The sequence below is a fragment of the Schistocerca gregaria genome, chromosome 8 (assembly GCF_023897955.1).
Source record: "Schistocerca gregaria isolate iqSchGreg1 chromosome 8, iqSchGreg1.2, whole genome shotgun sequence".
NCBI lineage: Eukaryota > Metazoa > Arthropoda > Insecta > Orthoptera > Acrididae > Schistocerca > Schistocerca gregaria.
In genome coordinates this window covers 76,383,084-76,410,074 of record NC_064927.1, presented here as the reverse complement: position 1 = coordinate 76,410,074, position 26,991 = coordinate 76,383,084, and the positions used below count along the sequence as shown (strand labels likewise).

At 43.7% G+C, this 26,991-nt stretch overlaps 1 protein-coding gene across 5 annotated transcripts in view; it reads right to left on the bottom strand.

The window, feature by feature from the left end:
• The window catches only part of LOC126284102 (serine/threonine-protein kinase SIK3), a 528,724-nt gene extending 507,847 nt beyond the window's left edge, over nucleotides 1-20,877 (bottom strand). For 3 of the 5 annotated variants that reach the window (XM_049982759.1, XM_049982756.1, XM_049982758.1), the window contains exon 1: nucleotides 20,666-20,857. In XM_049982759.1, coding sequence (XP_049838716.1) covers nucleotides 20,666-20,821 — 156 coding nt within the window. In that variant the 5' untranslated portion in view covers nucleotides 20,822-20,857. Of the gene's footprint in view, nucleotides 1-20,665 lie in introns of all 5 variants that reach the window. The other 2 variants (XM_049982755.1, XM_049982757.1) reach the window with 1 other exon arrangement.
• Nucleotides 20,878-26,991: the final 6,114 nt, after the last annotated feature.

Here is a 26,991-nt window from a genome sequence, read left to right as displayed (position 1 = left end):
TTTATTGCCCTTTAAAAAAGTCGCCTTCCCCCATGAACCATGGACCTTGCAGTTGGTGGGGAGGCTTGCGTGCCTCAGCGATACAGATAGCCGTACCGTAGGTGCAACCACAACGGAGGGGTATCTGTTGAGAGGCCAGACAAACGTGTGGGTCCTGAAGAGGGGCAGCAGCCTTTACAGTAGTTGCAGGGGCAACAGTCTGGATGATTGACTGATCTGGCCTTGTAACAATAACCAAAACGGCCTTGCTGTGCTGGTACTGCGAACGGCTGAAAGCAAGGGGAAACTACGGCCGTAATTTTTCCCGAGGGCATGTAGCTTTACTGTATGATTAATTGATGATGGCGTCCTCTTGGGTAAAATATTCCGGAGGTAAAATAGTCCCCCATTCGGATCTCCGGGCGGGGACTACGCAAGAGGATGTCGTTATCAGGAGAAAGAAAACTGGCGTTCTACGGATCGGAGCATGGAATGTCAGATCCCTTAATCGGGCAGGTAGGTTAGAAAATTTAAAAAGGGAAATGGATAGGTTAAAGTTAGATATAGTGGGAATTAGTGAAGTTCGGTGGCAGGAGGAACAAGACCTCTGGTCAGGTGACTACAGGCTTATAAAAACAAAATCAAATGGGGTAATGCAGAAGTAGGTTTAATAATGAATAGGAAAATAGGAATGCGGGTAAGCTACTACAAACAGCATAGCGAACGCATTATTGCGGCCAAGATAGATACGAAGCCCACACCTACTACACTAGTACAAGTTTATATGCCAACTAGCTCTGCATATGACGAAGAAATTGAAGAAATGTATGATCAAATAAAAGAAATTATTCAGATAGTGAAGGGAGATGAAAGTTTAATAGTCATGGGTGACTGGAATTCGGTAGTAGGAAAAGGGAGAGAAGGAAACGTAGAAGGTGAATATGGACTGGGGCAAAGAGATGAAAGAGGAAGCCGCCTGGTAGAATTTTGCACAGAGCACAACTTAATCATAGGTAATACTTTGTTCAAGAATCATAAAAGAAGGCTGTATACATGGAAGAAGCCTGGAGATACTAAAAGGTTTCAGATAGATTACATAATGGTAAGACAGAGATTTAGGAACCAGGTTTTAAATTGTAAGACATTTCCAGGGGCAGATGAGGACTCTGATCACAATCTTTTGGTTATGACCTGTAGATTAAAACTGAAGAAACTGCAAAAAGGTGGAAATTTAAGGAGATGGGACATGGATAAACTAACAGAGGTTGTATAGAGTTTCAGGGAGAGCATGAGGGAGCAATTGACAGGAATGGGGGAAAGAAATACAGTAGAAGAAGAATGGGTAGCTTTGAGGGATGAAGTAGTGAAGGCAGCAGAGGATCAAGTAGGTAAAAAGACAAGGGCTAGTAGAAATCCTTGAGTAACAGAAGAAATATTGAATTTAATTGATGAAAGGAGAAAATATAAAAATGCAGTAAATGAAGCAGGCAAAAAGGAATACAGACGTCTCAAAAATGAGATCGACAGGAAGTGCAAAATGGCTAAGCAGGGATGGCTAGAGAACAAATGTAAGAATGTATAGGCTTATCTCACTAGGGGTAAGATAGATACTGCCTACAGGAAAATTAAAGAGACCTTTCAAGATAAGAGAACCACTTGTATGAACATCAAGAGCTCAGATGGAAACCTAGTTCTAAGCAAAGAAGGGAAATCAGAAAGGTGGAAGGGGTATATAGAGGGTCTATACAAGGGCGATGTACTTGAGGACAATATTATGGAATTGGAAGAGGATGAAGATGAAATGGGAGATACGATACTGCGTGTAGAGTTTGACAGAGCACTGAAAGACCTGAGTCGAAACAAGGCCCCCGGAGTAGACAACATTCCATTGGAACTACTGACGGCCTCGGGAGGGGCCAGTCCTGACAAAACTCTACCATCTGGTGAGCAAGATGTATGAGACAGGCGAAATACCCTCAGACTTCAAGAAGAATATAATAATTCCAATCCCAAAGAAAGCAGGTGTTGACAGATTTGAAAATTACCGAACTATCAGTTTAATAAGTCAGAGCTGCAAAATACTAACACGAATTCTTTACAGATGAATGGAAAAACTAGTAGAAGCCGACCTCGGGGAAGATCAGTTTGGCTTCCGTAGAAATGTTGGAACACGTGAGGCAATACTGACCGTACGACTTATATTAGAAGCTAGATTAAGGAAGGGCAAACCTACGTGTCTAGCATTTGCAGACTTAGAGAAAGCTTTCGACAATGTTGACTGGAATACTCTCTTTCAAATTCTGAAGGTGGCAGGGGTAAAATACAGGGAGCGAAAGGCTATTTACAATTTGTACATAAACCAGATGGCAGTTATAACAGTCGAGGGACATGAAAGGGATGTAGTGGTTGGGAAGGGAGTGAGACAGGGTTGTAGTCTCTCCCCGATGTTATTCAATCTGTATATTGAGCAAGCAGTAAAGGAAACAAAAGAAAAATTCGGAGTAAGTATTAAAATCCGTGGAGAAGAAATAAAAACTCTGAGGTTCGCCGATGACATTGTAATTCTGTCAGAGACAGCAAAGGACTTGGAAGAGCAGTTGAACGGAATGGATAGTGTCTTGAAAGGAGGATATAAAATGAAGATCAACAAGAGCAAAACGAGGATAATGGAATGTAGTCAAAGTAAATCAGGTGATGCTGAGGGTATTCGATTAGGAAATGAGACACTTCAAGTAGTAAAGGAGTTTTGCTATTTGGGGAGCAAAATAACTGATGATGGTCGAAGTAGAGAGGATATAAAATGTAGACTGGCAATGGCAAGGAAAGCGTTTCTGAAGAAGAGAAATTTGTTAACATCGAGTATAGATTTAAGTGTCAGGAAGTCATTTCTGAAAGTATTTGTATGTAGTGTAGCCATGTATGGAAGTGAAACATGGACGATAAATAGTTTGGACAAGAAGAGAATAGAAGCTTTCGAAATGTGGTGCTACAGAAGAATGCTGAAGATTAAATGGGTAGATCACTTAACTAATGAGGAAATATTGAATAGGATTGGGGAGAAGAGAAGTTTGTGGCACAACTTGACCAGAAGAAGGGATCGGTTGGTAGGACATGTTCTGAGGCATCAAGGGATCACCAATTTCGTATTGGAGGGCAGCGTGGAGGGTAGAAATCGTAGAGGGAGACCAAGAGATGAATACACTAAGCAGATCCAGAAGGATTTAGGTTGCAGTAGGTACTGGGAGATGAAGAAGCTTGCACAGGGTAGAGTAGCATGGAGAGCTGCATCAAACCAGTCTCAGGACTGAAGACGACCACAATAACAACAACAACAACAACAACAACAAAAATGTCGCCACCCGATACAACACCCTTTTGACAACGTTCGTACAGCTTCTGGAAACTATCAGCAAAGGCCTCCTGTGGAATCAATGGGAGAACGGCTGTCACACGATCTCTGATGGCATTCACGTCCGCCTTTCATTGCCGCCTTCAAGCGGGGTAACAGGAGTAAGTCCGCAGGAGCCAGATCAGGGGAGTACAGAGGGTGTTACCAGCATCTGCAGCGTGCAGGGGCATCGTCATGGAGCTGCATCCGTTTTCCAGTCCTGTGCAACTCTGGCCGAACAAGCCGGATACGATGTAGCAGTCGGTTCAAAACGGACTGGTAAAATGCAGCATTAATCGTTTGACCTGGAGGAACAAATTCCTTGTGAATGATGCCGATGTTGTCGAAGAAGCCGATCGACAGTGTTCTCACTTTGGATTTTTGCAGACGACCTTTTTTTTGGTGGCGGGGAAATCGGACAACACCAAACATCGATTGCCAATTTGATTTCGCATCGAACTGATGGCACCAGGCCTCATCTCCCGCGACGATGGTGTTGAGAAGCGATGGATCCTGGTCACACATGAAAATGAAATCACCAGCAGTTTACATCCGTTTAGCTTTCTGCTTGTCTGTGAGCTTGTGTCGCACAAATCGGGAGGAGATCTTCCGCTTACCCGAATCATCGTGTACGATGGTGTACACTGTTTCTTTGCTAATGCCAGTTCCTCCGCAGTCACTCTGAGAGTCTGTCGCCGATCTTGTGCGAGCGTATGTCACACTTTCTCCATCTTTTCTGGGGTTCTTCTCGACGATGGTCGACCTGAACGTGGCTCATCCTCAGTTGAGGGGTTTAAATCATTCGTAAACACCTTTTTGCTCACTCTTCCCTCCCGTACACCCACACCAACATTCCATGTGTGTCGGTTGCAGTCTTCCCCAATTCGTAGCACAACTTGATGTTTACAGGTTGCTCCATTGCACTGTGACACGTTCTCTCACACTGACTGTGCTCAACTGGTCGTAGTCTGTTCAACAGCCAGTCATGTGCAGTGCATGCCATGTATCGATTCTCCTGAAGTCTCTGAAGATGCATGTGCATGCACGCACACATGTCCCAAGTTGCCGTTCAGATATGACACCATTCACCGAACATTTTTAGACACACCACGCAAATTTCTCTTTTCAGGACGAGATTTCTTGCTACAGCCTGTCAGCACTTTACAACCTCTCCGCTTCGGCCACCCTCAGTTGTTTTGTGTCCATCAAAATAACTCATATGCTGTATTTAGTGTTTCATTTTCTAATGTAATTCCCCGAGCGTGACCTCATTTAACTGCACTACAATGCATTACACATTTTTTCCTTTTGTTGAGCTTCATGTAATGACGCCTTTGAAAACGCTATGTATTCCGCTGAACTGATATTGCAAGTCTTCCGCCTTCTCTGGGAGAATAACAACGTCGCCGGTAAACCTGAAAGTTTCAACTTATTCTCCCTAAACTGTATTCCCATCTCCACGTTTCTCCTCGTTTTCCTTCCCAGCTTTCTCAGCGTTCTTTCTTTCTTTCTTTCGCTTACGCCATAGTCCCGCAGCGATTGGAGGGGCTGCGTGGTTACAACGGATTTGGCAATGTCAGTATTAGGGGTGGCCCGATGCCCTTCATGCCGCCACCCTGTACCCCCCCAGGACGGAATCAGTGTACCCCGACTGTCTGTGTCTAGTGTAAATCGTGAAATAGTGCGGACGTGTTTCAAATGTCTGCGACGCGTGTAACTGAAGCGGAACGCGGGAACCAGCCCGGTATTCACCTAGCGCGATGCGGAAAAAAGCCTAAAACCGCCTATCCGAGTCCAGGAAGCAGCGCGTTAGCGCGCTCGGCTACCCTGGCGGGTTCTCAGCTTTCTCAGCGTACAGACTGAATAATATCGAGGACACTCCGCGCCCTGTCTCAGTCAGCTCTCAACTACTCCTTCCTTTCAACCCTGGTAGCCATACGACATACACTCCTGGAAATGGAAAAAAGAACACATTGACACCGGTGTGTCAGACCCACCATACTTGCTCCGGACACTGCGAGAGGGCTGTATAAGCAATGATCACATACACGGCGCAGCGGACACACCAGGAACCGCGGTGTTGGCCGTCGAAAGGCGCTAGCTGCGCAGCATTTGTGCACCGCCGCCGTCAGTGTCAGCCAGTTTGGGTGGCATACGGAGCTCCATCGCCGTCTTTAACACTGGTAGCATGCCGCGACAGCGTGGACGTGAACCGTATGTGCAGTTGACGGACTTTGAGCGAGGGCGTATAGTGGGCATGCGGGAGGCCGGGTGGACGTACCGCCGAATTGCTCAACACGTGGGGCGTGAGGTCTCCACAGTACATCGATGTTGTCGCCAGTGGTCGGCGGAAGGTGCACGTGCCCGTCGACCTGGGACCGGACCGCAGCGACGCACAGATGCACGCCAAGACCGTAGGATCCTACGCAGAGCCGTAGGGGACCGTACCGCCACTTCCCAGCAAATTAGGGACACTGTTGCTCCTGGGGTATCGGCGAGGACCATTCGCAACCGTCTCTATGAAGCTGGGCTACGGTCCCGCACACCGTTAGGCCGTCTTCCGCTCACGCCCCAACATCGTGCAGCCCGCCTCCAGTGGTGTCGCGACAGGCGTGAATGGAGGGACGAATGGAGACGTGTCGTCTTCAGCGATGAGAGTCGCTTCTGCCTTGGTGCCAATGATGATCGTATGCGTGTGTGGCGCCGCGCAGGTGAGCGCCACAATCAGGACTGCATACGACCGAGGCACACAGGGCCAACACCCGGCATCATGGTGTGGGGAGCGATCTCCGACACTGGCCGTACACCTCTGGTGATCGTCGAGGGGACACTGAATAGTGCACGGTACATGCAAACCGTCATCGAACCCATCGTTCTACCATTCCTAGACCGGCAAGGGAACTTGCTGTTCCAACAGGACAATGCACGTCAGCATGTATCCCGTGCCACCCAACGTGCTCTAGAAGGTGTAAGTCAACTACCCTGGCCAGCAAGATCTCCGGATCTGTCCCCCATTGAGCATGTTTGGGACTGGATGAAGCGTCGTCTCACGCGGTCTGCACGTCCAGCACGAACGCTGGTCCAACTGAGGCGCCAGGTGGAAATGGCAAGGCAAGCCGTTCCACAGGACTACATCCAGCATCTCTACGATCGTCTCCATGGGAGAATAGCAGGCTGCATTGCTGCGAAAGGTGGATATACACTGTACTAGTGCCGACATTGTGCATGCTCTGTTGCTTGTGTCTATGTGCCTGTGGTTCTGTCAGTGTGATCATGTGATGTATCTGACCCCAGGAATGTGCCAATAAAGTTTCCCCTTCCTGGGACAATGAATTCACGGTGTTCTTATTTCAATTTCCAGGAGTGTATATGTACCAGTGCTAGTTTAGGTCATTGAGACGTGGAGTTTGAATGCGGAAATCATTCTAGAAGAAAGGAAAACCAATGTCGCTAAGTTAGGAATTACGAGAAGAGACTGCAAAGGAAAGGCACGGATCAGGGAACAGACTGTAGTGGAAGGCGTAGCCCCATACTGCACGGTACGGCTGCGGGCACGCGACTGATCGACGGTGTACGCTGCTGGGTCCATGGGCGTAACCCTGGCCCTAGAGGGGGTCCAGCAGACGAGACGACGGCAGCGACGTGCTCGCGTACGGCGTAACGCCTTCGGCACACGGACCGTGCATCCGAACGCCGAGAGTGCCGAGTGTCTGACGTCAGAGCGTGGAACAACACGTTCGGGAATCTTTGCGGACGTGCAGAGCAATATTTAGCACGTCAGATATTCTGAAAGTGAGTTTGGACGTTGATCAATCAGATGGCAGAACGACACCTACGTCTCACGCACGCCATCTCCCTTCGGTGTAAAGTTGTGAGGCGCCATATTGGCTCCCGTTGAAGCCCGTATGTATAATATGCCGTTTCTGAGCCCCGTCGTAAATTGTATGATTCGCAGTATTAATTTGACGAGAAGCGACATATTCGTGGTAGAAGAATTATTGTAACTTGCGTATTATGAGAGCATCCCGTTTGAATGCAACGGCGTGTTGAGGATCCACTAAAAACTCATTGTTCTTGGTACAGTTTCTTATAATTAAATTCCAATTAGTAATATAGTTACAACTAAGGCTTTCAGGATATGGTAATACGCCTAGAAATGGTAACGCATCATTGGTGGTCGCTTTAGTGCACCGAGTAGAGTCACAGATTCGCAGTGCAAAGTTTGATTTCTTGGTGGTTCACGCTCCACTACATGCAAAAATCTCCTTTTCCTGACCTTCGCGTTTTTACTAGCTTCTGATACTTTCTTATTAATTTATTATAAGTGTATACTAGAATATTCGAAGTTAGGTAAATATAAGTGGGCTCTTTTTGAGCGGTGAGTTTGCTCGATTGGCTTAATCTACAGGACACCTTGCACTACTCGCAGATAGATATTTTGGCCTTTTCCAAGTTTTGTAATGCACGCGTAGGGAGTCTGCCACTGAGTACGAACAGTGATCAAGAATGACCGTAGGGTTTCACTAAAGAGTGAGAACGATGAAATAATGTTTAACCTATGTGGAGAACTATCGTAAATTTGAATCGCACAGTTTGCAAAAAATGTGTGTGAAATCTTATGTGACTTAACTGCTAAGGTCATCAGTCCCTAAACTTACACACTAGTTAACCTAAATTATCCTAAGGACAAACACACACCCCCATGCCCGATGGAGGACTCGAACTTCCGTCGAGACCAGCCGCACAGTCCATGACTGCAGCGCCTCAGGCCGCTCGGCTAATCCCGCATAATTTGCAATAGAACTTTTATAAGCCGATGCCGTTCCTGACTGGACATGGTACTTCCCTTTCTGTCTTGTAATATTTTCACGGATGTTGAAATTTTTATTTATGTATACTACAGACAGAAGAACGTGACTAGCATGTGGACAAGGGAGAAAATTACGTTTCAGTCGAGATAATATTGGTATTTTACGGCCGCATATTCCGTAAAACGATGTGATTCGCGAGCCAATTGGAGCGGAAAACTGCCACTGCGGAGCGCTAAGATCGCGCATACGACGTTGGGCCCCTCGTAACGTACGCACAAGTCTCTCAGCATTCAGCGGCACTTCGAACTCGGTACGTTCAACGTTGACGTTCGACAGCACGGTCTGTGTGTTGACGGTTTTAACGCGGCTGAGTAAGGAATAGTCTAGCGACTGGTTACAAAAAAAAAAGTTTTCAGTTACGATTCGCTCGTACAACTTTTAGAAACATCTATATCCTATGATGTTTCGGGATTGCAGCCAGATCATGTTGACTTCGGCTGGCAACCTTCCAGTCATCTTCAGGTCAGTGTCCGCCACCGCATACTGCTACTTAGCGGTGTCTGCTTTATAGTAAAAACTGTCTCCGCGAAAAGTTTTGCTATAAAGCCGACACCGAACTACCAGTCTCCAGTGGCGGACTCTCATCTGAAGATGGCTGAACGGTTTTCAGCCGAAGTATTGTGGCAAGAAATCAACATGCCATCCCGAAACCTCATAGACTATTCAGTACGCCGGAAAACTTCAAGAATCACGTAACATCTCTATTGTCGTTGTTTCGTTGGGCACAAGCATTTATTACGCAGATGACGAAAAGACTTAATTTTTTTGACGCGACGCGGAGGGAGAGCCAGCTGGTGGGCGACGTCGGCGGAGGCGGGCGCCCACATCAGCCGCAAACCTCGGTGCCGGTCGGGCCCGCCCGTGGCTCTGCGTTTCGCTGCTCGGACAGTCACAAATCAATCCATGTCACACGGATGTCCACCATGCTTAGCAAAGGGTTCAAATGGCTCTGAGCACTTTGGGACTTGCCATCTGAGGCCATCAGTTCCCTACAACTTAGAACTACTTAAAGCTCACTAGCCTAAGGACATCACACACATCCATGCCTCAGGCAGGATTCGAACCCGCGACCGTAGCGCCTAGAACCGCTCGGCCAGTCCAGCCAGCTCTGTCTGTGTGTAAACGTCGCAGTGAGCTCAAACGCCCCAAGCCGGTTCGGCAATTGTCACTATAGTCAGTGGCAGTAAATTCAAATAAAAAGGGGTCATAGTATCCTTAACTGATGCTACCCCATATATGATGAAGGCCGGGAACGCATTCAAAATATTTTATCCTAACCGAAAGTACGTTACATGTTTAGTCCACGCGCTACATCGTGTGGCTAAAAACAGTACCTGGTAAAAATGACAAAGTCAATACGCTGATATCCCTCACAAATGAGGTAAATAGACGCACAAAACACAAAGGTATGGTAACTCTAGCACTATTCCAATGAATCAAAATGGCTCTGAGCACTTTGGGACTTGCCATCTGAGGTCATCAGTCCCCTAGAACTTAGAACTACTTAAACCTAACTAACCTAAGGACATCAAACACATCCATGCCTCAGGCAGGATTCGAACCGGCGACCGTAGCGCCTAGAACCGCTCGGCCAGTCCGGCCAGCTCTGTCTGTGTGTAAACGTCGCAGTGAGCTCAAACGCCCCAAGCCGGTTCGGCAATTGTCACTATAGTCAGTGGTAGTGAATTCAAATAAAAAGGGGTCATAGTATCCTTAACTGATGCTACCCCATATATGATGAAGGCCGGGAACGCATTCAAAATATTTTATCCTAACCGAAAGTACGTTACATGTTTAGTCCATGCGCTACATCGTGTGGCTAAAAACAGTACCTGGTAAAAATGACAAAGTCAATACGCTGATATCCCTCACAAATGAGGTAAATAGACGCACAAAACACAAAGGTATGGTAACTCTAGCACTATTCCAATGAATCAAAATGGCTCTGAGCACTTTGGGACTTGCCATCTGAGGTCATCAGTCCCCTAGAACTTAGAACTACTTAAACCTAACTTACCTAAGGACATCACACACATCCAAGCCTCAGGCAGGATTCGAAGCTGCGACCGTAGCAGTCGCGTGGTTCCGGACTGAAGTGCCTAGAACCGCCCGGCCACACAGGCCGGCCCCATTGAATCACATACATGCTATCAATCTATCCTATTGAAGGAATTCTTGAAAGCAGATATATTCGCACATTCAGCTTTCCCACCACAATCTATTTTAACCAGACGGGGTACCTCGATAAATGCTGCCACTTCTTACTGTGACAATTCTGATGAGACGGTAAACTCTCTCAGTTCATTGAAGTCAACATCCTTTTGGTGCATTCTATTGATAAACCTTAAGTTACTACCCTCCGTTTTCCTGGTTTGGGTCGTACACACTTTCGAAGCCTCTGACGCCGCTTGCGGAAGTGGCACTCAAGGAATCGGATTTCAGGGTACACCTGAGTTACATAAAAAACAGTTCTGCGCATTTGACTGCGGTAATAACGAGCTTGAAACCCACGGACAGCGGTTGGAATCTCTGACAAGTCACTGAAGAGGATGAAACATTTTTGCAACCATCCTGTGGAGAGAGAGGCGCTGCAGCAAACGACGAGGTGAACGAAGTTATACAATCAAATCCTGATTTTGAGTTTATGGATTTCACAACTATTTTCTGGCGATTATGTGAAAGCGTTTCAATCTGATCTGACTTTGTCCGCAATTTCTTCACCTAAGTATCTAACTGTCACTAACGGAGAAATGTCACTTCCTATACACAAAAAAATAAGAGCAGAATTGTGTTAATTCATTCTGGGCGTGGAGATGGAACTGAAAACTCCCTCTCGCGTTTAGTGTTCAGTCAAAGGGCTACATTCTACTTAGGTGGGAAAAGGAACCGCTACCACGTAAGAGTACACCACATACTCTCCACAGATTAGTGTATCTTCTGCCGTGCTCTGAGAATGAATGAATAAATAAATAAATATAATCTGTCAGTTGACTTTTGCAGAAAATAGGGTTACAGGAATCAGCAATATACATTGCGATTTCTGTATTTATAATGTCTGTATTTTGTTATGACTAATCTTAGAAGATAGATTAAGGAAAGGCAAATCTACATTTCTGGCATTTGTAGACTTGGAGAAAGCTTTTGACAATGTTGACTGGCATACTCCCTTTCAAATTCTGAAGGTGGCAGTGGTAAAATAGTGGTAGCAGAAAGCTATTTACAATTTGTACAGAAACCAGATGGCAGTTATAAGAGTCGAGGCACATGAAAGGGATGTAGTGGTTGGGAAGGGAGTGAGACAGGGTTGTAGCCTGTCTCAGATGTTATTCAATCTGTATATTGAACAAGCAGTAAAGGAAACAAAAGAAAAATTCGGAGTAGGAATTAAAATCCATGGAGAAGAAATTAAAACTCTGAGGTTCTCCGATGACATTGTAATTCTATCAGACAGCAAAGGACCTGGAAGAGCAGCTGAACGGAATGGACAGTGTCTTGAAAGTTGGATATAAGATTAACATCAACAAAAGCAAAACGAGGATAATGGAATGTAGACGAATTAAGTCGGGTGATGCTGAGGGTATTCGATTAGGAAATGAGACACTTCAAGTAGTAAAGGAGTTTAGCTATTTGGAGAGCAAAATAACTGATGATGGTCGAAGTAAGGAGGATATAAAATATAGACTGCCAATGGCAAGGAAAGTGTTTCTGAAGTAGAGAAATTTGTTAACACCGAGTATTGATTTAAGTGTCAGGAAGTTGCTTCTCAAAGTATTTGTGTGGAGTGTAACCATGTATGGAAGTGAAACATGGACGATAAATAGTTTAGACAAGAGAATAGAAACTTTCGAAATGTGGTGCTACAGAAGATTGCTGAAGATTAGATAGGTTGATCGCAGGTATTGAATAGAATTGGGGAGAAGAGGAGTTTGTGACACAGCTTGACTAGAAGAAGGGATCGGTTGGTAGGACATGTTCTGAGGCATCAAGGGATCACCAATTTAGTACTGGAGGGCAGCGTGGAAGGTAAAAATTGCAGAGGGAGACCAAGACATGAATACACTAAGCAGATTTAGAAGGATGTAGCTTGCAGTAGGTACTGGGAGATGTGAAGCTTGCACAGGATAGAGCACCATGGAGAGCTGCATCAAACCAGTCTCTGGACTGAAGACACACCAACAACATTTTGTTACACAACTCCTGGCGATCCACAGCAGCATTAAATTTGCGAAACTGATTCAAAAATTGCCAAATAACTTAGACGCCAGCTGTAGTATTTATTATTGTGACACACAAAAATTAGCGCCGGACCGAATGTCGAAGCCAGTCTGCTCGCGACAAGCGGGAAATCGGTGTCCGACTCCTTGTCCGGCGAAAATTTTAATATGTGGAAAAAGAAAAAAAAAAAAAAAAAAAGGTTCAAATGGCTCTGAGAACTATGGGACTTAACATCTGAGGTCATCAGTCCCATAGAACTTAGGAACTAGTTAAACCTGAGGACATCACACACATCCATGTCCGAGGCAGGATTCGAATCTGCGACCGTAGCGGTCTCGCGGTTCCAGACTGAAGCACCTTGAACCGCACGGCCACACCGGCCGGCTTTCATGTGTCACTAATAAATAGTACAGTAGTCGTCAATATTATTTCTCAATTTTCGAATCAGTTTCGTAACATTTTTATACAGCTCGGACAAGCCGCCTCTCTTGACACTCAGCTGCCTCGCACTCTGAAAGCTCCACTGCCCTCGTCGTTTTTTCACGTGGTGGTTCGTGAGAGGCTCCGACCAAGTGGCTCGCCTTCCAGCACCTTTGAGTGAACTGCGACGACTCGTAGCAACAGCAACTCCAGATGTTCTCGCTACAATACGTGGCGATCTTGGGTGTCGCCTGAATGTGAGTCGTGTGTCAGGATGAGGCCGTACTCTCCATTTGTGGAAGGCACGTGAAAACTCCGATCCCAAATGTAACAGTAAAAACCACCCAGTGGTTGCATGCAAGTGGAAGCCATAGGGCTGTGAAATTACGTACTCGTTTCGAAAACAATAACTTTATACCCCTATGCGTAAGTTATAATTCTTACGATACACAATTGTGAAATCTGGCAAATCTCTCCAAACACTACTCAAATGGCAAGTATAGGATAAGAAATTAGTAATTACATCGTTGAATTTTATTCAACAATACATAAGTAGCTGAATTCGTAAGATATAACATTTGTAAAAAAAAATTCTTCTTGTAGAATATGATGTCGGAAAAAGAGGCACTACACGCCAAAACAGCAGGTAATATATAGGTACCACTGGACCCGGCAATGCTTCACAACTGCTAAATAGGTTTGGCCGTCGGATATAGGTCCTAATGTCCTCCTTCCCCCTTTAACACTGTCCTCTCCCCCACTCCCTCTCATCCCCTCTCTACGACCGTTCCCCTCCCCCTTCTATGTTCAAATCCTCTTCCCGCCTCTCTCCGATCTTGAAACGTGTTTGTTATCGTTCCCAACGCAACCATGACTGGAAACTGAAGTCGCTTAAAAATTAACGGGTAAATCAGTTGGGATCATTGGTATACGCGGTATGAGAACGATGTCTCTAGGTGATGGATCTGTGAGCCAAGTAGCTTAAATGACAGTGTTTCGCCTACTTTTAATCTGCAAACGGGTAGGCCTGGAAAGTTTCGTACGATTCAATTTCGTAGTAACAGTCTAATCATAAGCCGGTAAGTCACGAATAAAACTTCCCTGTTTCCTATTAAAAGTGACTGTGAGGAAGAAAACATACAGCACAAAGTAGGGTACACCATTTTAATTTAAAATTGCATATAAAGAAAAAGATTATGTAACGGAGAAACGACTTGTCTAAAATTTAAATGCGCTATTATTGTGATTAAAACTGACTGCGAGAAAGAAAAGGAAACCGCACATCGTTTTCCGCACAGCATATCCTATCTCACAGTTCGTTGTAACCACATAAATATGATTTTTGGTAACAGCCGTAAACAACTACTTGTCATTCTATAGCAGCATGTTGGAATGGCAAATCTCGCCATTTTCTTCGGAAAAACAAATAGGCGTAGACGCCAACTTGTCAAAAACTATGAAACATTTTAGCAATTTAAGAGTAGATTGTTAATTTTCTTAGAAATGTTGTCGTTCACCCTCGCCGGGCCGAAGCTGACATGACTTTTTTAAGTTTCAGGGAACAATAATTACGCTCTGTGTAAGGTATAAAAATGCTCATTATCAGACAATTAAATCAGTATTTGTCATTAGTAAAAAATTCCATGCGGAACTACTTTGCCTACTTGGAAACCAGAAAAGTAACTTCCCTTGTTCTCACCACTTTCTGTGAATAAAAACATATTATCCGATACTGGAATTCAAGCCACAGAACATGTTATTCGCTTCTGCGAAGGCAGTATACAAATTGAAATTTTGGTAAAAACAGAACTGGTAACATTTCTTTTATACGTTCGGGACGATTAATTATTGTCGGAAAGAGATGAAATCGAAATTTCGATTATATTAGGGAAAAAAACTAAGTTCACAATGGGGTAAATATTGTTTACCTTTCGTCATTTTAAAAATAGGGTTGTTCAAAAATAAAAATGTAAACGTTTCAGTATGAAGTATATAGTAGGCCTACTTAGCTGCTAAATTTTGTTGGCGGCAAAGATATGTCGTCCGACACTCCCAGAAAGTACTCTCGAAATTTCTAGTCTCCGTGATGCACAACGCCTCTCTTGTAATGTCTGCCACTGGATTTCGTTGGGCATCTCTGTAATGCTCTCTCGCGCCGCTCAAACGACCTCTTGACGAAACGCACCGCTCTTCGTTGAATCTTCTCTATCTCTTGTATCAGTCCTGCCCGGTAGGAGTTCCAGACTGATGAACAACACTCAAGAATCGGTCGAACATGCGCCTTGTAAGCCAGTACCTTCGTGAATGAGTTAAATTTCCTTGAGATTCTTCCTGTGATTCCAGTCTGGCATCTACTTTTCCTACTGTTTTATTTAGTCACTCTGGATAGTTATTCCTAGACAATTTACTGTAATACTGTTCCAGCAATTTGTCGTCAATAGTGTAGTTGTGCAGCAGTAGATTTCTTTTCCAGTGTATGCGCAATAAGCTACAGTTATTTACGATCAGGCCCAAATACTAGAGCCTGCAGCATTTATCATTCCTCTGTAGGCTAGTCTGGAAATCTGTAATATCTGCAGGCACGGCTACTTTTTTTTACAGACATCATCATCTGCGAACAGTCTTACAGAGCTTCCGACGACCGCTATTGGATTGTAAACAGTAAAGGTCCTACCACGCTTTCTTGGGGCACCCCGACGAGAATCATCAGGAGGATTGGGAACCGCTGGTCTAGACCCTAGAGCAGGGTTAGTCAACCTTTTTTCACCTACCGCCCATTTATGTCTGTTGGTAGCGACATTTTCTAACCGCCCACATGTTCAACAGTAATGGTGATTTATAAAGTACAGAATTAACTTTACTTCACAAAATTTCGAAAGCAGAGTTAAAGCAAGTGAAAGCATATAATATTATTTCCTTTCCACATACGTTATGGCAAAATTTTTAGAAAAACCTAACGAAAATGATTTTAAAACTTCGCCCGACTCTCGCCTACCAAGAAAGCTGAACAGCAACAGGCGGCCGGTAATGGGCCAGGTTGACCACCACTGGTCCAGAGGATACAATTACCCCACAGCGGATGCCAAAATGCTGCTGACGACGATTCTGATGAACAACGGGCTCCTCGCCTGGGTTCAGACAACGCAGAAAAAGTACAGGGCAAGGACCTATTTGAAGTGGCTGTCTTGTCCTGTCTCTCACCAGCTTAATGACGACCCACGAAGACTTCGCGTACAAACTGGTGTAACGTATGGAATCAGTTTTTCCACAGCAATTCATTCACTTCCTCCGATACAAGACCGATCACGTACCTCTGAAAATCAAATATCTCGAATACATTTTAACTGCTAAATTTTACTTATGTCAATCACCCAGTCCCATTAGACGCAACTTATCTCCGGCCTAAAGCAGTATTGTTCTTGTCAAAATAACAAAACTAATTATCACTTCTCGTCAAACCGGCCACAGACAGTTTTACGTGCGGCATCGTCTCTGAAGCACAGCTCTCTGTTGCTCCGAGACCTTTATCGTTTGGGCTGCACGAAGCTAATTCACCTGAAAAGAAGTTCGGTTCTGTATTTGTCGCCTGGTCTTTGCAGATGATTTAGCAGTTTCATCCAGCAGTGATTTGACCCACTCCCTTGAAGAATTAGATTGTAGCCAAAGTCAGACATCAATTCTCACATGTACAATCTATCGAAAGATTCCCACATCATCTCCATAGTTGGGTAACTCAATTCGGAAGCTCTAGTACCTAAATTCATGTAACCATGAAAAAATATAACATCATTTAAACACGAATTTAAAAAAATCTCTTGAATCACCTGAAGAAGTAATATAAAAAATTAAAACCACAGAACACAAAACCTTTATACTAGAAAAGTGAAACTAAGTCTGACTCATATGCACCACAAATTTTGATCATCGCTGAGTATTTAAAAAGGCAAAAACAGAAATCCTATGGCAAACTTTCGACCCACTCTGCACGGAGGGAAACTGTGATCTGGCATGATAATCTGACATCAGCAGCAAACCGTGTGCTGAAAATTTAAGGCCATATTTTGAAAGTTAATAATTCAAGGTAATTCTCAGTATTTCTTTCTCGTCGAAAGTCAAGAACAATTGACTATTTGAAACCGAAAGAAACCTTAGAAAAATAGACATCATAGAGTAAATTAAATACTTCGAACTGAAAAAAGGCAATCACGTGTTTTATCAGAAACAAGTAACAGAGCTAGCAAACGTGGGACAAAGATGTAGAAAATAGTTCTAAGGGAAGCACGAACTGTCACTCTAGTCTAGCGTCTTGAGCCATTTCCTAACCTCTCGCTGTGTAGAACGTTTTACCGCGCAGCGTCTAGGAAAATTTGCCCGCACGAGGCAACATGCAGAAAGTGCCCGCTCTCGCCGCCAGATGTCACAGCCGGCAGCTCGTCGATTCAGACTCGCGGCAATATGAAAACAGTGTCATATAAAAAGTGCAGATAAGCGCTTAGCATTCGCTTCTGCCTATATCACAAAGTTAACAGTTCGCTCTATACGACAAATACCCGTAATTTTACGAATCTGTGATGATAAATCTAATACAAACGCCAACTCCAAACATCAAACTGTAAAATTCTTATAGATAAGTTTTCCTAATGTCTGGAATCAAAGATCATTAGAAACAATCGTTTTCGTAACAAAACATAGCACCGACATCAAATCTCGAAACATGTTGTTGACATGGAAAGTCGCAGCGAGACACAGGATTCTGCTTAAGTCAACTGGTTAATGCGTCTTTCATAATGCACACTGCTCAACGAACAACTATATAACAACGCCAGGAAATGAGGGAACACATTTAACAATTATTCCAGTGTCAGCTGGCGTTCCTTTGCCACACTTCCGTAGCAAATAAGACAATCTCCTAAACGCGTTATAACAGAAAACAGGTTGTTGTCAGAAAGCTGGTTTGGTACAGCTCTCTACGCTAATCTTTCCTGTGCAAACATCTTCACAAACGACTATCATACACTTCGGAATATCGGGGGAGGTTACGACGAATGGTCGGTACCCACACTCAAGTATACCTCAACAGTATTGTAACATCAGCTTTAACAAAATGATGATAAAGAGGATTTAATGGCAGCTGACGAAGAAAACAGCAAAGAGTGCACACCCAGCAGTTGTCACCTGTCTTCTTAAACGCTGCAATAAGCGCGAAACAGTAGTCAAACCAGCAAGCGAAGAAGAGCAACATGAAGAGGACGTTGTTTCATTTGATCAGTACATCTGAGGCCCGGCGGTTGTCTAAAAGACGTCTCAGGCGAAGCTACATCGCCTCCGTGAAGCACAATCAACTCTCTGTATGAAGTATCTCGTGAAGAGACCATTACATAACGCACTGATTACATGTATCTTTGACTCAGTGCTGTATGGCCGATAAGGAAACAGACATTGTGGCGTGAAATGTTAAGAGTTCGAAAAGGGGGAAGGAAATATGCAACTCTAATCACAACGTCAATGATAATTAGTAAAGTTATAAGTTAGAAACACAATTCGGCCACATACACAACGTAAACTTTTTAAATAAAAGTCGTCAGACCCGTTTTCGGGTTTGAAATATTCTCCTTTGGATCGCTCCTACGGGAGTTATTTATTTATGTATTTGTGATGACCTAACAGTAAAATAACACGAGGCCTTTTTCCATTAAAAATTTAAAATTTCTTGGAAAAGCGTTGCCATGTGCGGAACCTGCGTTAATCAAGTAGCAGGGGCTCCCTTGCATTTCTTGTAGTCTTCGTACGACATTATGGGCGTAATATACACAACAATACTTGTTGGAGATTTGTCTATTAACACAGTTTCCCTGAATTTACCTTGCAGTCTAACTTCCATAACGCGAAAACGCATTACATATTGTGCGAACACAGACATCGGGTTAGCCTCAGATAAATTTGTTACCACAACCTTTATTTCGAATTCATTAGCTTTGGCTTCACCAACCTCAAACCTCCGGCGACGCTACACTGCAGTCTGTCAACAACCAATGTTTCGGGGTAGGAAGACACTATTATTTTATTTGTCAATTTAGAATGTAAAATAAATTATTTATCTCAAAATATCGGTGCGCTTCAAGGCAGGGTCTCAAAACTGAAGACGGATTTTTCAACGCCGATACTGGGTGTTGTAACTTTGAAATATAATATTTAAACCTTACTTGTGGCTATTGCTGTATATAAGAAATAGTCCTTGCAGTTGTATTACAGTTACAAGTTTTCTAGCGTCAATAAACAATAATAAATTGATCAATCTGATCGAATTTCTGCAGTTCATCAAAGGCTTAAAACAAGTATAACTGTTCTGATTTTTAATCTGAAGTGAGGTAATGAACACAATGATTATCACAATTTAGTTCGATACCGACAGATAAATGACCTTTGCGATTATAACAGATAGCATCATACAAAATATTCTCACACACATTTGACAACTGCCAGTTACAAATTTACATCATATAATTTAAATTACGGAAATTTATAGCGGTTTCTGGCGTACGCTCACGTTACGCCCCGTATAGTTTGTATACTGCACGTAGGTCTGATCACGAGTAGTACACGAGAGATCGCGTTTGTTGGAACGGCGTGTATTCCGTGGATGCTACGGCAACAGCCTGGCGCCCATCCTCTTATCGCTGCTTGACACATTCCAAGGTTATTGCTGATAACCTGTGGAACCACTTACGACAATTTCCCAATACGTAACGCAAATCGACCAGTGTCTGACATCGCTGTTATCTACAGTCTATCAGAAATTAAATCTCTCGCTTTGTCTGCAATGACGAAGGAACCAATTTAGGCGGCACATTTAAAAAAAATGATTAAACTGAAAAACTATTTATTCTTAATGATATAGACGAGTGGAAAGCGCTATCTGCTTATTTTTAGGAAATAAACTATTAGTTTACAAGTTTATCCTGGTCACAGTTTTGTATTTTTGTGATAACATATATCGAACATTAGTTCATATCAAATTAACACAAATGTTTGCTTTACCAGTGTCAAGAGAAAATGTCGAAAATGGCACATGCGTAGTTTTTCCACAGCGATAGAGAAATACGATTTTAAAAATCGATGGGAAGCAGGTTTTGTGGTTGGTATGTGGTTTACATTTGTGTACATTATGGAAATCCTTACATACCCCTAGTTTCAGCTTTACTATCTTGAAATTAAACTCCAAGAATGTCTCAAATGTTCCATAATTTTGGTACCAAAATAAAATCATGCCTTTTGTAAACAAACATGACACACACAGCTGTTCGAAACTGATGTTATGGAGTTGCGATATTAATTGAACGTTGAGTACTTTCTTTTCATAAAAAGACTTTATCTGAACCAGAATCAATCATCGACGACAGCTAAAAAGGCACTTTCTTCTGCTTACATTCTAACCAAAGAAACACCAAAGCCATATTTTCGTCAACAAACGGACGTTTAAGGCGTAACATTAATGTGTGACTGTGTCCCAGCCTAGTAGTTTTTATAAGTACGCTCTACCTGCCTAATTCTAAACATTGTGATAAGTCTTTATCAATGACAGGCCCGTTGTGATAACTTGGCCAGCACAACGTCCTGCTACACAGCAAGAAATACTGTATACGCACAAGGGTAATTTCAACATTGAACACTGTAAATTAATACCTATTTACATGCAATATATACTATATGACACTTCGTTGTCGATTGCGTGACTCAAATAAGATTTATAATATGTGAAACAGTGGTTACTGCAGAAATGTGCTTGACTCACCTTCGTTTTCGTCACAACATGTGTCGCCAGTTTCACAACGGCAAAGTTTCCTTTCCCAATTGTTCGTTCTAGTTCGTAATATCCCACACGCACTAATCTGTCCACACTACAATTTGGTGTGCTCGAAGGAGCACCCAGACTCCGCACAGATTCCATTTTCACTTTTTCTCCATCTGTAGTCGACTGTTAACTGACGACAGCTTTCAGGGACTGCCGTACCGCAGCGCTAGTCGGCAACGTGCGCTAACAACTGACTAGCGCGCCGCGATAAATTCCGACGTCACTCGTTTCTTCAATGGAGCGGTTACGCGGCAACGTCTGCGCGGGAGTTGCGAATGTAGGCAGAGTAGCACATTCACTGAATGGGAATGAAACACAGAACGTCATTAGCAGTACCTAAGCACCGAAATCACAAGGTCTCAAACGACGTAAGTCTTAATGTTAATTTAGTACTTAGCTAAAATATGGCATGCAATTTTATTTCACATAACAAATGTACCGACGTGTATATCATAAAAATAATTTCTCTCAGTGTCAGTGAATACATGTTAAATAGGGCCATTTTCTTGATTTTTCTTAATTTTTTTTTATAAGCGATACGAATATGCCTACTTTGCAAGACCTTGTGATGTATTTGTATATTTGTAATAAAGGACTGTAAACATAATGATTCTGCAGTGTCTTGGTACACTTTGGCTTTGGCTCCAGTGGTAAGCGTATGCACTAGCAAAACAATTTTCGAATAAGGTAGCTGACAGTACTCAGCTAAGACTGGTTCAGCTGAGTTTTGGAATTCATTCCTAGATTACACATCAGTAGATAGAAATGAACATTTTTTAATGATTTGCTACGGATCACACAAAAATCAGGAAACTGAACTTTGTCTACCGCATTGAAGTGCTTTGTCTGGAACTCTCCAGTTAAAATGCAGCTCTGTACTCCTATCTCATGTGATGTCATCCGTCATGCATACTCTAATAAAAACGGAATTTTACAGTGTTTTTGTCTCTCATGGAGTACTTTTACATGCCTTTATTTTCTCGAAATATGTAAAGGCTCAGTGCAAGATGTTCGCCTGATCTTGGTCCTCATGCGCGGTGATTTACGCAGCTATTTGAAGTTCTTAAACAAAGTTAAGTAAATGGAAGAGGCAGCGTGGGACAGAGTGCGCTGGGAGTGTGCGCCTGGGGGCCTTATTCATCATGTTGTAGATGCCGTTAAGGAAACAGCGTGTAATCATCTGCGAATTTTGGCGCACTTTCGAGCAAACGGTACTTGCCGTATGGACTCTGAAGCCATGTTTCAATCTTCCCAGCGACTGGTAGAGAAGGTTTAAAAGACAAGCCTCAATTATGGGGTTCTGATGAGGCTCACAATTTGCAGAATTATCACGAGAACTAAGTCGACTGGAGGGAGTGAACCAGAGACTTCGAAGATTGTGTGCAAGTTGGACTGCGACTTTCAGGACTTGGGCCACAGCACTGAGAAGTTTGGGCCCACCTAAATGCGTCAGCAGTGCACTAAACATCATAAGCTGGTGCCGTCTGTATCACTCTCTTTTTTCGATTGCTAAGTCTCATTTTTCTCAGTAACGCATAGAGGTAATACGATGAAAATTATGTAACGTACTAACGTCTACTGTCCCATTGCGGTGTAAATTTAAACTTTTAAGCGAATGCATTCAAAAGATAAGGCAATTTATGTCACATATTTTGATACTCGTAAACTCAGTCATCAAAATCTACAGATGGACTACCGGTATCTTTATGTAGATCGGACCTGATGATCTATCGGTAAGGGCGTGCCTGGAAACTGAGAGATCGCAGGATTGAATCTCTGTCGGACCACGGATTTTTCATTCTTCGTTTTAACCTAGCCGTAGAGTTTCAAAGACGTGAGAAGTCGACTGAAACAAGACATGGTTCGGATTCCATGTTAAACTGGAAGTCCTCTTTCCGCGGTTGGATAACTGGGGTGGGATAGGGGCACGTAAGTTGCCGAAGTAGTGTCCGATAGAAAGACTGGCACCAGGCCATTGAGCTACGGGAAATTATTATTATTGACTATACAAATACTTAAGCTCGCACAGAACCCGAGAGCGCGAGTGCTACTCGCATTTCTCCTGTTTTTTTTAATTATTATTTTATTCCATTTCAGATAACGATAGTTGCAGCGCGCACGAAAGCTATAGTAGCTAACTGTCGATGCATTCACAGAAAACTGCCGGAGTCTGAAACGCTCACAAAAAGCAGTGGAGCTCACATACTAACAGGCATGGAAGGCAGGTTAAACCCAAAATTGACATCAATGAGATTTTGGGGGGAAATCCAAATGCAAATCATATCGAAAGGGTTGGCTAATGGTAAATGCAGTAGACAAGACACTCAGCTCCCCCGAGATGAAAACTGAAACTGCGTGCGAGATTGTCTGAGCGAGAGTCAGTATCTTGTGTGGCTACAGAACGGATCTTTCTATCGACTGGCAGGATCACCACCGGATGTATCCGAAAAGCTTTCGAGAGATCCAAAGTTAACTGGCAAGTATCATTCTGTCGTTAGCGGAGGGGGCTATAATCATATAACAATCAATAGTTGATTGGAGTGTAAACGGCAAAGAGCCGAATCTTGTATCAGTCAGGAGAGTTAAAAACCAACGAATCTCTTTTTCTTCATAATTTATTTGCATCCAAAAAATTGAGACGATATTCCGACACCACAGAATTATGCTGCTTACTTCACCATTACAAAAATAATGAGACAGATTAGAAAATAAATAATTTGTTAAGAAAATTGTAAGCACCAGTTTCTGTTCTAAGTGCCATTAATACAGCGGCACTACTTTTTATCTGTGTCAATAAAAGAACCGAAATACAGCAGTAATATTTTGATTAGTAGAACTGTAGTCAACAAAACCATGTCTCATGAATGATAAATTAACTTTGTGATAAAAAACACTGAGTGTTGACTTCTGTTCCTAATACAAAATCATTCTAGGAGTGTCAGATATTGCGAAGTTTACTGTAAAACTCCTCGTGCTGTTGAAGAAGAAATGGCAACATTGCCAACAGGTCTTCCTGTTTCTCAACTGAAGAACAGGACTGGTCTTTCAGATGAATTACGGCATGGAATACATCTAACAACGTCTCACCTCTTTTTTATGCATTAACATTTTTCCAGTTTTCTGTTTCAGAGTGAGAGTTTTTAAAAGCTATTTGAGAAAGATGACTATGAGACACTTTGATCACGCTGCGTTTGTAGATCTTAAGCATTGACAATATTTAAGCAATATCTTTAAAATCAAAGAAGTCAGTTGCGTGATTTGATTTTATACATAACTTGCGAACCCAGCGATAATTCACAACTGCTAAATATGTGCGGGAACTGCAGATACGTCCTAGACTTTTCCCTCTTTCTCTCAGCTCATCTCCTCCTCTTCCTCTGTCAGTTTCCTTCCTCCCTTCCCTCTTCCTCTTACCCCACCCTCTGGCATGAGTGTTGTTTATGCCTTTTGCAAACGAAACCTTGGTTGGGGATTGAAATTGATAAAGTGAATGGGAAATTCGATTATAATCATTGATATACGGAGTATGAGAGACATCCCTCCAACTGCTTGATCTGTGAAGCTAGTAGCTACAAGGACAGTATTTCGTATAGTTTTTATCTGTAAACGGGTCCGATTACAAAGTTTCGAAATATTCAGATTCCGCAGTACTCGCAGCAATCTAATCATTAGCCGATAAGCGTAAACACAAATTTCCTATACCGCTGCTAGGAAGGAAGACGTAACATACTGTTCTGTGTGCAATTTCTTCTTGAAAACATAATATAATTACACACATCAAAACAAGTTTTGCTCCCAGAACTCCTGAAGACAGCCGTTGACTGTGGATATCGTATCACAGACACAGTCCCTTTGGCTGTCAGAGATGTCACGAAATCCGCGCAAAGATGTAAACAACCATGCATAAGCAGTGTCTATTAGACGGAGGGGTCCGACAGCCGATCAGTTCCAGTCATTCCGCTAGGTTCAAATGGTTCAAATGGCTCTGAGAACTATGGGACTTAACTGCTGTGGTCATCAGTCCCCTAGAACTTAGAACTACTTAAACCTAACTAACATAAGGACATCACACACATCCATGCCCAAGGCAGGATTCGAACCTGCGACCGTAACGGTCGCGCGGTTGCAGACTGTAGCGCCTTGAACCGCACGGCCACACCGGCCGGCATTCCGCTAGGAAGAAGGTACACGGCTCGTGTTGTCTGTAGTTCAGCCACGCCTAGATGGTCAGTACCGCGGTTCGATCGCGTCTGCATTGTTACTTTGTGCCAGGAAGGGCTCTCAACCAGGGAAGTGTCCAGGCGTCTCGGAGTGAACCAAAACGATGTTGTTCGGACATGGAGATACAGAGAGATAGGAACTGTCGATGACATGCCTCCCTCAGACCGCCCAAGAGCTACTACTGCAGTGGATGACTGTTACCTACGCATTATGCCTCGGAGGAATTATGACAGCAACGCCACAATGTTGAATAATGCTTTTCGTGCAGCCACAGGACGTCGTGTTACGACTCAAATTGTGCGCAATAGGCTGCATGATGCGCAACTTCACTTCCGACGTTCATGGCGAGGTCCATCTTTGCAACCACGACATCATGCAGTGCGGTACAGATGGGCCCAACAACAACAACATGCCGAATGGACCGCTCAGGATTGGTATCACGTTCTCTTCACTGGTAGGTGCCGCATATGCCTTCAACCAGACAATCGTCGGAGCCGTGTTTGGAGGCAACCCGGTCGGGCTGAACGCCTTAGACACAATGTCCAGCGTGTGCAGCAAAGTGGAGGTTCCCTGCTGTTTTGGGGTGGCATTATGTGGGGCCAACACACGCCGCTGGTGGTCATGAAAGACGCCGTAACGGCTGTACGATACGTGAATGCCATTCTGCGTCCGATACTCTAACCATATCGGCAGCACTTTGGCGAGGCATTCGTCTTCATTGACGACAGCTCGCGCCCCCATCGTGCACATCTTGTGAATAACTTCCGTCAGGATAACGACATCGTTCGAGTAGAGTGGCCACCATGTTCTCCAGACACGAGCCCTACTGAACATGCCTGGGATAGACTGAAAAGGGCTGTGTATGGACGACGTGAGCCACCAATCACTATGAGGGATCTACGCCGAATCGCCGTTGGGTAGTGGGACAGTCTGGATAAATAGTGGCTTGGTGAAGTTGTGGATAGTATGCCACGACGGATATAGGCGTGCCTCAATGCAAGATGGGTATTAGAGGTACCGGTGTGTACATCAATCTTGACCACCACCTCTGAAGGTTTCGCTGTATAGTGGTACAACATGCAATGTGTGGTTTTCATGACCAATAAAAAGGGCGGAAATGATATGTTGATCTCTATTCCAATTTTATGTACAGGTTCCGGCACTCTCGGAACAGAGTTGATGCAAAACTTTTTTGATTTGTGTATAAGGGAGAAACAATTTGTCTAATGCTTCACAACACCCTCCTATCGAGAAAGATACGGAAACCGCGCAATTCCGCAGTACAGCATTTTCTTTGTCGTAGTCGCGTTTATAACACATACCTGTACATTGTCGATGAAAAAATGTATAGCCAATGTGAGTCCGAATTTTTATTAGGGTATCGCGTAAAAAATCTGAAGCAAATTGGTCAAGAACTTTTCAATATGATTTCTAACAATATTTCTCCTTTCTACACTAGTGTCCAAAATTGTAGAAACAAACCGGTATTTCCCCGTCCTGAGTCTAACTCACGATGTAGTCATACAAAGTGTCAACAGATGTCCATATGATCGTTTTCTTCGCGGAAGATGGCATTCTGATCAACGCACAACCACGCCGACGTTGACGTCAGTCCCCTGTCAAACGGGGCAGTGTTTGCTGGGCAGTCCCATATCCACAATCAATGTGTACACAGTCACACATGGTGCAGAGAAGACGCCTGTGACTGTCTGAGCTAGAGGGACATAGGGAGACTGAAAGCTAGACAGTCGCAAACTGATGTGGCCTGATGGCTGCATTTGAATCTTTCTGTTATTTCTCGTACGCGGCGACAGTTTATAGAGACAGAAACTGTATCCCGAAGACCAGGGCAGTGCCGACCACGTGACATCAGAAAAAGATAACCGTTATTTGGCTGTAAGGGTGCGACAGTACTGCGTTAGTAATGCACGGCAACTGGCGTCTGACATCGCAGCATCCACTGGACGCTTTGTATCGAGGCACACGGTGTGCAGAAGGTTGGTTGATTTGGGGGGAGGAGACCAAACTGCGAGGTCATCAGTCTC